Source organism: Amblyomma americanum, chromosome 5 (genome assembly GCF_052857255.1).
Source record: "Amblyomma americanum isolate KBUSLIRL-KWMA chromosome 5, ASM5285725v1, whole genome shotgun sequence".
Lineage (NCBI taxonomy): Eukaryota > Metazoa > Arthropoda > Arachnida > Ixodida > Ixodidae > Amblyomma > Amblyomma americanum.
In genome coordinates this window covers 180,968,505-180,983,279 of record NC_135501.1, presented here as the reverse complement: position 1 = coordinate 180,983,279, position 14,775 = coordinate 180,968,505, and the positions used below count along the sequence as shown (strand labels likewise).

General features: G+C 45.7%; 1 protein-coding gene across 1 annotated transcript in view; it reads right to left on the bottom strand.

Annotated features, from left to right (window-relative positions):
* Positions 1–4,559: 4,559 nt before the first annotated feature.
* The window catches only part of LOC144134433 (uncharacterized), a 43,437-nt gene continuing 33,221 nt past the window's right edge, over positions 4,560–14,775 (bottom strand). The window contains exons 10-13 of the mRNA XM_077667348.1: positions 14,635–14,758; positions 12,333–12,497; positions 8,747–8,863; positions 4,560–4,791 (exon numbers count right to left, since the gene is read on the bottom strand). Of these exons, the coding sequence (XP_077523474.1) occupies positions 4,627–4,791; positions 8,747–8,863; positions 12,333–12,497; positions 14,635–14,758 (571 nt within the window). The 3' untranslated portion in view covers positions 4,560–4,626. The remainder of the gene's footprint in view (positions 4,792–8,746; positions 8,864–12,332; positions 12,498–14,634; positions 14,759–14,775) is intronic.

Here is a 14,775-nt window from a genome sequence, read left to right as displayed (position 1 = left end):
GCGAAAGCTCTACTTCACGACCAAAACTGCAAAAGCCGGGCCATCTCTAAAGCTTTTATCTTGTTCTTGAGCTTGACCTTGCCGCAACTGGATTAGAACTCGCGGCGGCACGAACAGCCAATACCTGTATTACACGGGCGTTTCGAATGCCTTCCAAACGAATGTCATTCGACTCGACTGCCAAACCTGCGCTGCTACACGACGTTTTTGAACGGAATTCGGTTCACACGACATTCGAGTCGACGGAGCTCCGCGGAGACATTCGAGATTTTGGAATGCCTTCGAGGCGCAAGCGCGACTACTCTCTACCGCAGCGTCTTCGCGCCATAGGTGGCATCATAAGTTTTGAAGAGCAAATACGTTCGATAAACGATGAAATTCTAAATGCTATTTATATACACTACACGGATCTTTTCCAGAAGTTTTGTTAGCAAGCAAATATTTACCGCATATTCTGGAACCCATCGTGCGAAAGAAAGGCAGCCATTTTGGCCCGGTGCCAGTTTTTCTACTTTGTGCTGTTGCTTTTGCTGTGTTTTGTCTTTTTATTTTATGTGCGTGTGCGTCTGTGCGTCTGTGTGTACATTTTAAGTGAGCTTTTTTTTATTCAGTGAAGTTTATGGCACTTTTTCGTTTTTTTCGACACACGCAGGAGATAGAGCCCAATTGTAGCCAACAAACCGCACACAAAAAATGACAGGGCTATGGGCTTGGACCTCTGTTAGAATAGAGGCGTTTAGTGATGATTAAATAGCAAAATTTATTAGAAATGACATATTACTTTTAAAAGTAGCAATTTTATAGCGGACTGTAGCTATACAAATTAATTGTTGCTGCTATATTTGTTCAAAACAAAACTTGCCGGCAGCAGCGCCCCTATAGCTTGGCGGCAGAATACTGAAGCTTTAGAATGCTTTTGGAATAGTCGTGTAGCACCGTGCGGGTCCGTCCAGTCCGAATGTCATTCGAAGTTTCGAATGCCGTTCGACTCGAATGTCATTTCAACGTACCCGTGTAGCACAGGCATAAGATTCGCTGGCCGCTGCACGAGAGCAGTTATGTTATCGCCGCAGCCAATCATGCCTGGGGTTAAACTGCAACGTACACTGGCGCTGTACATTGCACATCGTCGCCTTCATCAACTTCCATCTGCGGCGCGGACAGATCAGATCAGCTTAACCTTGATCAGGGCGGCTCAACCTGAATTTCGTCGCCAGACGTGCCGACGGCCTAGAAAAATAAACCAAGAAGCCAATGTTTTCGCACGCATGCTGTCTTTGAATACGTGAAAGCCCTACCATTTTGTAGCGATAGCTACATTACGGTAGCATTTCGAGCCTTCAGCGTGGCGGCGGCTGCGCCGCCACGCTGTCACGTGGTTGGTCACGTGGTTCGGAGCAGCTGCCGGCGGCGCGGCGCCGTGGCTGATCACGTGGTTCGTCACGTGACCAAGTTCCACTCGGCCAGCTGTAACTATCGCGTCACTCCAGGACCAGAGCTAAACCACCGCCAATTTTTTTTTTTTTTACGAGTTCTACTAAAATGGTAACGATTGTTCCGGCCTCCGGTGTCGGACCTTTCGCCCTGAGTTTGTCTCGAATTCTGAAATTGCTCAGGCACCGTAGTATTTCTTTTGCAGATGAGGAATGCGGCTGTAAATTAACTTAGTCCACCTACTTTGTTCGTAATGGCCCTGATGTCCTCAAGCTGAAGTAAGGTGGCGATGTTTTTGAAGCGTTTTGTGGAAGAACGCCAGGAAACAAAACGAACTGTGATGTGCAACACTTTACGCGTTTTGCAACTACACGCAAGCTTAAATTTCTCACCAAGTGTACGATCAAACGATAAACTGAACCAAATTAAAACAACTGACTTGACAACCGCTTCGACCTCCTATATGGCGGCGCTTTTTGAATAAAAGTGTTGGACAACGAATACAGCTGTTACCGATAGGTGCTACGTCCCGTCGGTCAAAGTGAAAAAATGTATAGCCATCGTTCTTTGAATCATTTCGCTCTTGCACTAGTGTGATATTAAGAGGGTTTGCTTCGTATTTTTCTTCCGGCGAGGTGTCATTTTGAGTTTCAAGTCAAGAGAAAGTGAGTCGAAAGTCACTTTAGCTTCAACGTCTCGTTTCGAGGTCCTTTTGATCAATGTTTTTCCGATGCAGTATTCCAAGCAAGAAATATATGATGTCCATTCACACAATTTTGTAGACACTGTCGCTGTGTGCAAAGCTCATATGCTTCGGGCAGCGATTGTGCGTGAAAACCGGAGCTCAGCCTCCCCCTTAACGCGCTTAAGAAGATGTCACCCCTTTTGCCTATACATAGAGGCAAAAGGGGTGACATCCTCTTAAGCGCATTTCTCGGAGAAGTTCGCCCATACCGGGAATGTTGGGTAGATTATATGGTTTAAGCGTTTCTTTGGTAAGCGTTTTAAACATTATGCGTGAAAGTGAAAATAAAGGTTACTTCCTCCAAGTGCGAAAAAGGAAAAAGCTTGAGTGAGCTGACGGACCAAACATTTAGCAATACTAACTCCGTGCGTTTCTAGGCATTCAAAAGTTACACAAAATGAGACGTAATAAAAACATTCATGAATATGGCAGAAAGCGGACAATTCCCAAAAAACTGCCGGATTGAGAGTAAAAATGGCAGCATAGCAAAGAACGGCGAATGTAGTAGTAATGCGAAACGAGTAACAGAGAGGCTGGGCTCACCACAAGTGGTGTCTTGACATTTGATTGTGGGTTGTAGTAATAGTAGCAAGTGGTAGAGACTGCTGCATAGCCCCTAGTCCTGTCATTTCCACCGTTCAAGCACGCTACACCGCATTGATCTGCGCTGTTCCTTAATGAACAGCCTACTCTGCTAGTTAATGAAGCAGCGAAAGCAGTCCTCAACTTCAAAGGTCGCTGCCATTCGTGTTGAGCTTTGCCGCTTCAATAAATTGATAGTTTGCCCCTCCCGTCTCTTTTTCTGTGCTCTTATGCCGTTCTGCTGTTGTTTTTTTTTTGGCATTCTGTCTTTTCCCTGTTCTGTTTTGTCGCCATGCTGTTTTTTTATGTGCCGTTTTTATGTGCTACTGCGTGCTACTCTTTTCGCGTATGCCATCCTTAACAAGCATCGCACCTCTTGCACACTCTTTCTCCGAAAAGATCAAATTCGGACCTGACTTACCAGCAAAATTCTGCGATCGCTTCCCAATCGAAGACATTTCCTTTTTTGTGAATATAATACCTAATGCGAGTATCGACGTGCAGGGCTTCTATACGCCATTGTGGCGTTACGCAAGTGCGGCAGCCTTGCAGCATGGTCGTCCTTCAGTGTGGTCCACTGTAGGGTGACATGAGACTGTGTGGCCGCGCTCTAGGTGCTCCAATGCGTCCTTCGCTTAAGCGTAGGGTCCTAAAATGGCCTGTAGGCGGGGCTTTGCGTCTTCTGACTCTTCGCCTAGACGAGTGGCTGTGAAGGACGCACTGGCGCTCCAAAGCGCACGACCACGCGTTCACCTTAAAGGACACTGAGGATAACTCTATCAATTTTTTTTTGTTACAAAATCTGATAGTTCGGCAATTCATAGCTTTGTTGCCGCTTGTCCGGGCGTGGAAGATGCATTTATTTCAAAGAAATTTGGAGTCGAAGTGAAAAAGTTTTTCCCGCCGCTCTGATTCAAACTCAGGGAACTCTTATGACGACACGGAAGCTCTTATGACGTCTCAGAACGGAGTGACGTGATACGCGACGTAAACGCAGACTCAGTGATTTCTGACGGCTAGCGGTGTGGTGCGCAACCTTCCTTTGCCAGCCTCAGTGATTCGTGGTAAAAGAAATAACAAAATTTCTTCCAAGGTGGCGCCTCTTCTCCTAGGAAGTCATCACACTTGTACTGGCGAGATTGGCCTGTGGCGGCGATACCTGTATTTTGGTTCTTGCTATTTTCTACATTACAAGAACTTTTTCAGGAAGAGTGGCGTTTTTGTGATCAGGAGCTGCTATTCTATCGATACAAGCCAACTTCAATTTCCCCTCAGTGTCTCTTTAATGGTAAACAACCCTTTACACAGTCACGAACGCTGGAGCCAGACTCTCAGACATTTCCGCCGCCAATCTGTTGAGTCTGCACCTGAGACACGAAGTCATGCAGGGTCGTCTTTCTTCCGGTCAATGTTAGCTTGTGGGGCATTCGGCATCACGCTAACCTCAGGAATGGCCCTTGCAAAAACTTCTTTAGACAGAGTATAGACTGCTCATAGACTTCGATCTATGAAGTCTATAGACTCTCTATACACGATCCCTAGAGAACCACCTGTAGGCAATGCAAACCCTATGGACAGGCTAGTATATTTGTGGCTATGCACTTCTAGTTGACTTTTGTTCATAGACAATCTATAGACTATGAGTAGTTAAAAAGAATATCTATAGGAAGACTATATAGTCTATAAGAAGACTATGGACTGTCTATAGACCTCCTTTATATTGATAGAGGCAACCGATATAGCCCGAGAGCGGCATAGTTATTACACACTGATTTTTGTTTTGTTTTAATACCCGCTGAACCAAGAAGTGCAGAGTCCCGCCAAGCGCTTAGGTGCACGAGAAGCAGCCGTTCCAGAGCACACTGTCACCCGTGTTTCTTTGCCCACTCTGTATGGGTGAAGTTCTTGAAAGCCACCACGCGATCGAAGGGCCTCCGAAGGCAGTTGCCGGAGAAGTCCGTGAGATGCACATTTAGGAGGCACCAAGTGAACTTGTCCCGCACCTTAGGTGAGTTCATGACTTCCGTGGCCTGGCCGGGGATAAGAGCATGGTGTAGGAATCAGTAAATCAAAAATTGAGGAAGGAAGGAATTCAACTTATCTAAACGTAAGAATTCTCAAGTCCCTTTATTCTTCTGTGAAAAAACAATAAGGCCCTTGAGCTCTGTTGTTCAGCGCGGCATCAAGTTATACTCCCCCCATACAAAAATGTCCTATGGCCGGCTATAGAATTTTGACCCAAATAGCTATAGACCTTTCCTATTTCTGTCTATACCTGTCTATACAGGCCGATATATTTTTCTATACAGAGCTTAAGACAATTGTATGGTCCCAAAGCTAAAGCTTTAGTGGCATATATTTTTCAATAGCTGGCAATAAGCACCTCTATGGGTGCTTATAGACGTTCAGAAAAGGCCATAGACGGACATAGCTTTTTCCATAGACGCCCAGAGGTCTTTTTTGTATGGGCCTAGGGCTAAATTAGAGGAGTACCACAGTCAAATATTGCTACAAAAATCATGAAAGGAACAAATAAGAAAAATTTATAGCCCAGCATTTTCTAGTTTTCATTGTCGAGCCAATTCCGGATTGGTACGACGTGGTCAACGCCATATGCCTCTACCTTATCTCCGTGTGCCGCGATGAAAAGACTTCTGCCTCCAGAGCGCTATTAGAGAGAACGGAGAATAAAGCGGCACAGCGAAACAAGTAAAAACAAAGCTCAATGTGATAACAAGCACTCAACAACAAGCAAAAATAGACAACCCAAAACAGGGAGAATTTTATGTGATTAAACCCTCAAGCAATTTTTTGCTCACTTTTTCTCACTAATAGGCAGAGATAATAAGATACTAACAGCTTTGTGCAGAAAATTGGCTTAAAGCCTCGGGGCTAATGGGCGACGATAAGAGACCTTTCAACTGCGCTATTTGTCAGTAACAGGCTACTGAGTCTTTCTGTCGGAGGTGTAATATTAAGATACACATCGTCGTCAAGAAAAAATAAAATAATTTTCAAAATGTTAACCTTTAAAATTTCGTAGATTACGGCGGAATATCGTCCACTTCCCCTGAGGAAACCAAGTAACCTTACTTTTACAGGCTGAGCAGAATTCTGTGGAAGTATATTCCTGAGATCATGAGTGGCAGTTTACCAATTTCCCTCAAGAGGAAAGTGCACAACAGCTTTATCTTACCGGTACTCACATACGGGGCAGAAACGTGGAGGCTAACGAAAAGAGTTCAGCTGAAGTTAAGGACCACGCAGCGAGCCATGGAAAGAAAAATGATAGGTGTAACGTTAAGAGACCGGAAGCGGGCAGAGTGGGTGAGGTAACAAACACGGGTTAATGATATCCTAGTCGAAATCAAGAGAAAGAAATGGGCTTGGGCAGGGCATGTAATGCGAAGGCAAGATAACCGCTGGTCCTTAAGGGTTACAGAGTGGATTCCAAGAGAAAGTAAGCGTAGCAGCGGGCGGCAGAAGGTTAGGTGGGCGGATGAGATTAAGAAGTTTGCAGGCATAGGGTGGACGCAGCTGGCAAAGGACAGGGTTAATTGGAGAGACATGGAAGAGGCCTTTGCCCTGCAGTGGGTGTAGTAAGGCTGATGATGATGATTATAATATTCCTACCCGCATTACTAACATTTCTTTTGAACGTAAACCGCTACATCATAATAACTATAGGGTTATGAGTGATTTAACGTCCCAAAGCGACTCAGGCTATGAGGGACGCCGTAGTGAAGGGATCCGGAAATTTCGACCACTTGGGGTTCTTTTACGTGCACTGACATCGCACAGCACACGGGCCTCTAGAATTTCGCCTGCATCGAAATTCGACCGCCGCGGCCGGGATCGAACCCGCGTCTTTCGGGCCGGCAGCCGAGCGCCATAACCACTCAGCCACCGCGGCGGCTACATAATAACTATAGATGATATTTTTGTTTGCACTGTGCAATCGCCCTGGCCGGTACTATGTGTCAGCGATAACGAAGCTTCCGAGGACTATGCATCCAGGTATATCCGAGTTTTTGAAAACTCCAGGACTAGCGTAAAATATATGCTATATGGCTTTTGGCGCTTGTCCGGAAAGAACTATGTAGCAGTCTACGCAGTCACTTGTCACCAGCTCCTCCTTACTTACTAGACAGGAAATTATTTCACAAAAATCTGTCGCCGTACGCTTGGTTTAAACTCCAGGCAAGTTCTTTGCGATCATTACACAAGTTCTATACGAAGACAATGCGGTAATAATAGCTCAACGAACGCCACGGTTCTTTAAGTCTTGCTTCCATAGGAAACATTAGAGCGTCTTCGCACAGGTTCCGCCCCCTCTGTTCTATTACGTGCCTCGTGACGGTCGCGGTAATACAGGACGTACCGCCGCTATGGACGGGGCTGGGTCTGGTCAGCACTATTAAGGCGACGTTACACGCAGCGTATATACCCCCGAAAGCAGAAGATACTACAGCCGCCATGGTAGGCAAGCTCATCGAGCACCGGAGGCGAAGATCGCGGTTTTTTTTAAGCGAAATTTATTGCCCCAGGGCATCAATGATGGGTGAAGGTGCGATGAATGATCTAAATAATGGAAAAAGGTTAGCTGATTTGATGAAGTACAGTAGAGAACGATGGTACGGTCCCTGCGTCCAGGCAATGTATGAAGAAGGGTTGCTTGGTGAAAGACCTGCTACCATCAGGTGCCAGATCCTTGTAGGCTTGAGAGCTGGGCAGTCTCACAGTAAGTGATGAATGTCGGCCTCAATGTCCTCGTGTTTACATACCGGACATCCTGGCCGAGTAAACAATTCTCGGTACTGAAACCAGTTCCGAGTTATGGCTGGTGTGAGAGCAACCCCGACCCGGATCCTCCTAAGCGCAACCTCCTTTGCACGGGTAAGATCGCAGTTCTTGAGTGCGGTTTCCACCGGTGGCATGTGGTTGTCCGCTCTCTTGCTTTCCAATCAGTTATCTTTCGATGATAAAATAATTACACTATTGTTATCCCCACAAAATATGAGAGAACGTTCCCCTAGCGCACTTGTTTTCTGTTAACTGTTGGATACCTCGATATCATCATCAGTCTGACTACGTCCACTGCAGGGCAAAGGCCTCTCCACGTCTGTCCAATTAACGCTGTCCTTTGCCAGCTGCGGCAAACGGTTCCCCACAAACTTTTTAATCTCATCCGCCCGCGAAACTTTCTGCCCCCTGTTGCGCTTGTGTTCTCTTGGAGTCCACCTCGTTTCCCTTGCGTATGTCATAACGAGCCTTAAGGTTTAATCGAGTGAACTTCTTCTTTTGGGTTGTATATTTTTGAATGTTTCTGAGTGCTTTTGTTCGCTTTGAATCAGCAGCTAGATATAATCTTTCATCGCCCACTGACCGCAATTTTATTCTAGGCTGTACTGTATCTTTTTCGATCATACACTTTTTCTTTCTAACGTAACCTCTATAGTATACACATAGAAGCGTGCCACCATGAATATCTGCAAAATTTAGGCCCCCTTATGCAACAAGATATCTGGCAATAGCTTGAATCGTCTAACTTTTTATTCTTCGTGAACACTTTTGCGGCTAGAGGGCCATAGACGAAAATTCTGGCCAAAAGCATTTTTGACCGGGAAAGAGTTCATGAGTGGATTTTTTCCCTATATATATATATATATATATATATATATATATATATATATATATATATTACAAATTAGCTACATGTAAGAATAGACCATTACCTTCAATGTTCTATACCAGTACCTTACAGTTTTCATATATTAAGATTTTTTTGCCCAAGAATGTCGGACATGGCAGCGGTGCGTAATTTATACGGTCAAATAGTTCATAGAACCAATCATTGAAAGCGCTTTGTCGCCAAGTTACATGCTCATATGTGGTAGCCGCGAACACCTCACTGTCCACGGCAAAGGGATGTTTTCAAATTGGCAAGTCCGCAGTGTTCTCTATGAAGGTGAAAACGCCTCATACCTTGCTAATCATGGTTCTTGTTACCTCGAAGGTCATGAAATATGTGTTGTTTCCGATGACTGCTACGCTGCCGAAGACTTGCTCCGGGTCGATATCGATCGGGGTGACCTGACAAGACTGCAAAAAAAAAAATTGGGGGGCACTTTGACGAGCTAAAGTGCGCAAGGCGCAAGCCTCTCTGCGCCACTTCGACTGCCTCTGCGCGCTCGCGCTGCGTTGATTGGGAAACGGGAGCGCGCTTAGGAGGCACCCGGCTGCTTCGACTGCCAGGGAGCGTCTGCCGACGAAAGGAATCACGCGACAGTGGCGCCACTCTCGACGCATGCGCCGTGCGAGGCCGCCGCAGTTGTGACTGCTGTACTGACTGCTAGTAACTTGGCTACGGGCTAATGTTGGATGTTGGCGAAAGTTTCGGTTAGACTCGGTTTCGGTTGATGACGTCATTTGATTGACAGCTATAGTGTGACCGGACGCCGGACACCATGAGTGTATGAGGCATTAAAGGATTTCACCTTAATAACTTACGTAAGAATGCTCAGCTTGCCGAATCACGAGAATGGTGGCCGAGGCTTATTTGGGGCGGTCAACTTAGGAAAGTGACGCGTGCGATGCAACGCTAAGCGAGAAGACTACCACTGTAGCCCAGACTACCACTGGACAACATTTTCACAACCAGGCAATCTTACGGCAACTTTCACAATTTCATTGGGCAACAATGGCATTTCTCTGTGCAATTATTGCACCTCTTTCGGTAGACGCTGGCAAGGCATTTGCATGCTCGCTCGCCGCAAAGTAGGTTTTCGCATTCGCAGTTATATAATATCTAACGAAGTGAAGAAATTATATGAATAGAATTAGGCAGAAGAAGATGTACACCCTTGGGAAAAGTTTTCGCGACACTTTCAACAGCTTTCAGCTGCCATGCAGTGCTTGCAGCACGGTAACCATGAAGCATCTCCGCATCCCGGTGAATAGAAGCGTCTATCTTTTAAGCGCCTTTCGTTTTTAGGGGTCTCGCAAGACATCCATCGTAGAGCTGAAAACAGCTCTAGCGTTAACAAGTATTTTGAACGAGGCTCTATACGTAGCTTTCAAAATGCAAACAAAGGCGAATATCGGCAGAGTTGCTTGATGGTTTCAGTGCGTTGACGCGTGCCTAATAACAGAACAAAAAAAGAAGTTGCTTGTTTATGTGTGCCGCTCAGTGTGGTCCGTCGGTGAATGATGTCCGGCTCTACTCTTTCATAATATGGTAGTCTTTTTTTTACATGAAGCCGCGGCACACTCACGCTCGATAGCGTAGAAAGCTTTCCTGCAGCATTGGTCATGAGGACGCACAACAATCTGTAGAAATAAATCTAAATTTGTTTTAAGCAAAAAGAAAATATATCATACTATGGCGATTCTGTATACTTATTTATAAAAATAACCTATTAATTTTCACTTGCTACAGCCTTGCACGAGGTTATGGCTGAAACATACAACAGGACTTCGGAATGACTCGAATCAGCAATATGTGGAAAACAAGAAAGTATTACGGTGAATAAATGATAACACTATCTTACGATTGCGAAGGGTTTTACAAGAAAATTATTTCAAGCACATTTTACGTACATGCTGCACCGAAGTCGCATGTCACAGAAAAATAGTTTTCAGCCCTGGTGAAAGCGCCCTTCTGGGCAAGCTAACTCGTTACGTCAGTATACCAGGTGAAGAGGCCTATAGAGTGACTGGACAAGTTTTCAGGGAGTCGCGTTCCTTTCACCACCACTCTCTGAAAAGTGCGTCTACAAATTTGCGAATTGCCAACCAATTAGGAAGAAGGACGCTTGCGTGAGTAACGAGGCGTCAGTGGCCCTTCTCAAGAAAGAAACGGAAATTCCTTAGCGCTAAATAACATTCCCTGTTATAGTAGTTCTCTTTAGTTGTTGGTTTCTGTATCAGGCGCGCTTAGCATTCTGTGGTGTGGCTTCATTTTGTGCCTGCCATAGTTGCTATGTTTTCACAGTAGCTCTCGGCCCGCCGGCTCCTGCACCTGTGGCTCTGGTTCTACCGGCATGCGTTGTCTTTGCTTCTTAAGGCGGTGATTGGTCTCTGGAAATAGAGTTGCAAGTTTGGTCTCGTGTGCGTGGTGTGTGCAATCGTGTGTTTGCGCGTGCGTGTGCGTGTTCGTGTGTGTGTGTGCGCGTGTTCGTGTGCGTGTGTGTGTTCGTGTGCGTGTTCGTGTGCGTGTTCGTGTGTGTGTGTTCGTGTGTGTGTTCGTGTGTGTGTGTGTGTGTGTGTTCGTGTGCGAGTTCGTGTGCGTGTTCGTGTGTGTGTGTGTGTGTGTGTATGTATGTATGTTCGTGTGTGTGTGTGTTCGTGTGCGTGTTCGTGTGTGTGTGTGTGTGTATGTGTGTTCGTGTGCGAGTTCGTGTGTGTGTGTTCGTGTGCGTGCTCGTGTGCGATATCGTGTGCGTGTGCGTGTTCGTGTGTGTGTTCTTGTGTGTGTGTGTCTGTGTGTGTTAGTGTGCGTGTTCGTGTGTGTGTGTGCGCGCGCGTGCGTGCGTGCGTGCGTGCGTGTGTGTGTGTGTGTGTGTGTGTGTGTGTGTGTGTGTGTGTGTGTGTGTGTGTGTGTGTGTGTGTGTGTGTGTGTGTGTGTGTGTGTGTGTGTGTGTGTGTGTGTGTGTGTGTGTGTGTGTGTGTGTGTGTGTGTGTGTGTGTGTGTGCGTGTGTGCGGGTGCATGTGCGTGTGCGTGTGTGTGTGTGTGTGTGTGCGTGAGTGCGTGTTGGTACCTTGTGTCACTGTGTCTGGTGCAGTTTTCTTGAAGATGTCGCTTCCCACAAATGGCTGAAAAATCTCCACTACACACCACTTTTCTATCGCGGAGAAACTGCTTCGGAAGAATCGAAAATTAAGTAACAATGTATTACACAAATGCTCTATTATTCTTATTGCAGCTTCCGTTTTTAGCTCAACCTTAGCATTTAGAATTTTCGACCTCCGCAAGCCGCAAGAGAGCCCCGTAGCAGACGACGCGAGACTTACTTCACCTTCCGCGCTCACTGCGCATGCTCCAGGTGTCACCAATCCTCGCCTGTTATTGAAGGGGGCGCTTCGCGGAGCGCGTTGGTCACCTTATGGGAGGTCCTCTGCAACTATGGACAGTACTCTACGTTATAGGAGCCCCAGGGGTTAAAATTATTCTGATATTCGGCGACATGGGGCCTGTAACTTAAAATATCGCACCCTTCGTCCCCTGCGATGGAGAGCTGGCCTCCTGTAAAGGACGTAGAGGGCACGCAGAGCAACGCTCACAAAAATTTCTTTAGACAGCCTATAGACTGTCCATAGACTTTTGTCTATAAAGCCTATAGAGACTTTACCGACAAATCCTAGCAACAGTATATAGGCAATACAAATCCTATAGACAGTCTATAGACAATCTATAGAATTATGGCCACACACTTTTAGTAGACTTTTGTCTATAGAAAGTCTATAAACTATGAATATACAAAAATAAATATCTATATGAATGCAACGGAGTCTATAAGAAGTCTATAGACTGCCTATAGACCATTTATATAAGGGTTAAGGCAGCCGTACCTGCGATATTTCAGCGCGTAACACGCTAATGCAAGGCTTGTAGAGGGCCTCCAATACGTTGCCAGCTGCGGCACGCATCTGGTAGGTGAGGACGCCCATTTCAAAGGTGAAGGCGGTCAGCATCTTTTTCTTAACCGCCCTTTGAGCCACGAGGAGCATTCCGTCCTGCGGTCCAAGCGAATCATATGTAAGCAGAGGTGGCCCACACGAAAAACCACGTGCCTTGCCCCCTGATCGATCTCCACTGTGGACGTCAAGCATAACGAGAAACTGCTTAATGTAGAATAAAAATTACGGAAGGCCCCACTTAAGGATTCTTACGTACTTTCAATACGAAAGCAATGTTTATTTTTATTATCTGATTTTTGTTTACATTTCAATTTTTTCTCTTCCTTTCTAATGGCACACCTAGTCAATAGCATACATTCGTAAAGCAAATCTTGCATCATAACCGACATTTTTTAGTAGCATTTCAAAAATATATAACCTTCCAAATGTTTTGCCGAGTTTCTAAAACTCTTATAAAAATCACTCGCCTACTGCTTCCGAAGGCATTCTTTCATGAGTGCTCTGAAAGGAGAAAGATTGTCGAAAAGTTTTGCTGACATGCGTTTCTCTGGGGCTCTCTCCTGTCATTTACTCTCAGCGGAGGCGTGGGTCACGTACGCCCGTATCGCGGGGATTTAAAAACGCATCGACTTTGAAATGAGGTTTATATGTTTGATACTTTCTCGTTCGATACTAGGATGTACTCTTATTTTTTCGCGAAGGAATGACATCACACGTGCAGTGGGAAATTAAAAAAACTAGGTCGATAACTTTGTTCTACATCTGTCCATAAGGGCCGTAACGCCAGCCTGCATACCCAGAAGACCCAGAAGACTCTGGCATCCCCGAGCTCCCCTTGTAAATACGAAGTTTTGTACATACGGAAAGGAATAAAAATGTGCAGTGGTTATTCCAATTACTTCGATGCTTTTACTCTGATCAATGCTTTTAGTTTATGCGGAAGCTTCACACACGTTACATAATTTTTTTGGAGGGTTAAAATTGGAGGTGGTGCACAGAGTATGAAAAGCCTGACGAACGGAACGAAGCGAAGACACGAAGCACCCATGTAATCAAGCAGAAGCACAAGTCATAGCTCGTAGGCCTGTTATGCCCAAGCAAGGCGACATCGGTACATTTTGTACCGTGCGGAGTAGAGGTAGCGTAAGAGAAATTGCATATTCGAAGGGGCTGCATCAGCAGTTTTACAGCCTTCGAATTTGTGTGAATCGGGTAGTGTTATCTCCCGAAGCGACACGCAGTCTACGAGGGTTCCCGGTTAATTTAGACCACACGCGGAGATTTACGGGGGCTGGCATCGCAGAAAACACGGCCCTCTTTGTATTTCGAGGAGATTGAAATATGGCCGCCACGGCCGGGGTCGAACTGGTGACGCTGAGATCAGCATCCGAACGTCAACGTACAGCGGAGGGTATCCACCGCTGGCGTTTTTGTGGTATTTTCTGCATGATTTAGGTATCGGACATCCGATCTACTTTGTTTAAGAATCTGTCAATAGCTGCATTGTGGTCCAAAGCTTTATGTCTTCTTTGCCCTTTTCAGAACAAAAGTTGAATTATATACCAGCAGAAGTATAGAACACGAATGGTCAACGGGTATCTCATTTACAAACGCGTTTCACGATAAAAATACCGGATCCAGTTAGTTGTACATATGGCTCGTAGAAACAGATGGCTTTAACGTTAGCATTCGAATCAATCAAGAGAGCTCAGAGCCCTATAGTTTTAAAACAGGAATGGCTCCGATGCCGACCGTACGCCGCGAACTCTGAACGGTTGCCACTGAAAATATCCAGAGAATAAGGTCCTTTACTTCAAAACTTTTGTCACTACTTTTCTTCTCCTTTTCATGGTGTTGCTGCAATACACAGTGGGTGGCATCTAGTCTGCGTAAGTCTCTGTAATCGGCATTTAATCAGATTAGTGTTTTGGCAAACATTTTCCCATATCTTCTCTCCTCTCCGACCAACTTCAAATCATCACTCATCCTATTTTTCTGTCCTCGTTAGGCCTCGCGTCAATTCCAATAAGCATCTTTCTTTTAAGAATTTTTAAACAAACGCAGCAGTTTCTTAACCCGAGTGCCACATAATTCTCACGTTTGTGCATTTTTCACATAATGTAGACGGGAGCAGTGCACCAGCATGAACGAACCTCATATGCGAATTAAGTGAGACAGAGTAATAGTCAACTACGCCACGCCTAAAAGAGGCTACGTATTAACGGGCACTCACGAAAGTGGGGGGGAGGTTACTTCCACTTTGCCAGGCGGTGGCCGGAAGGGCGATGCAGCTCCGCTCGTTCGGTATGGGTCCAGCGGCGGTGTGTAACACAGCAATGTCGACGTAGGAGGAAAACCTGCGAGTTTGGCGGCG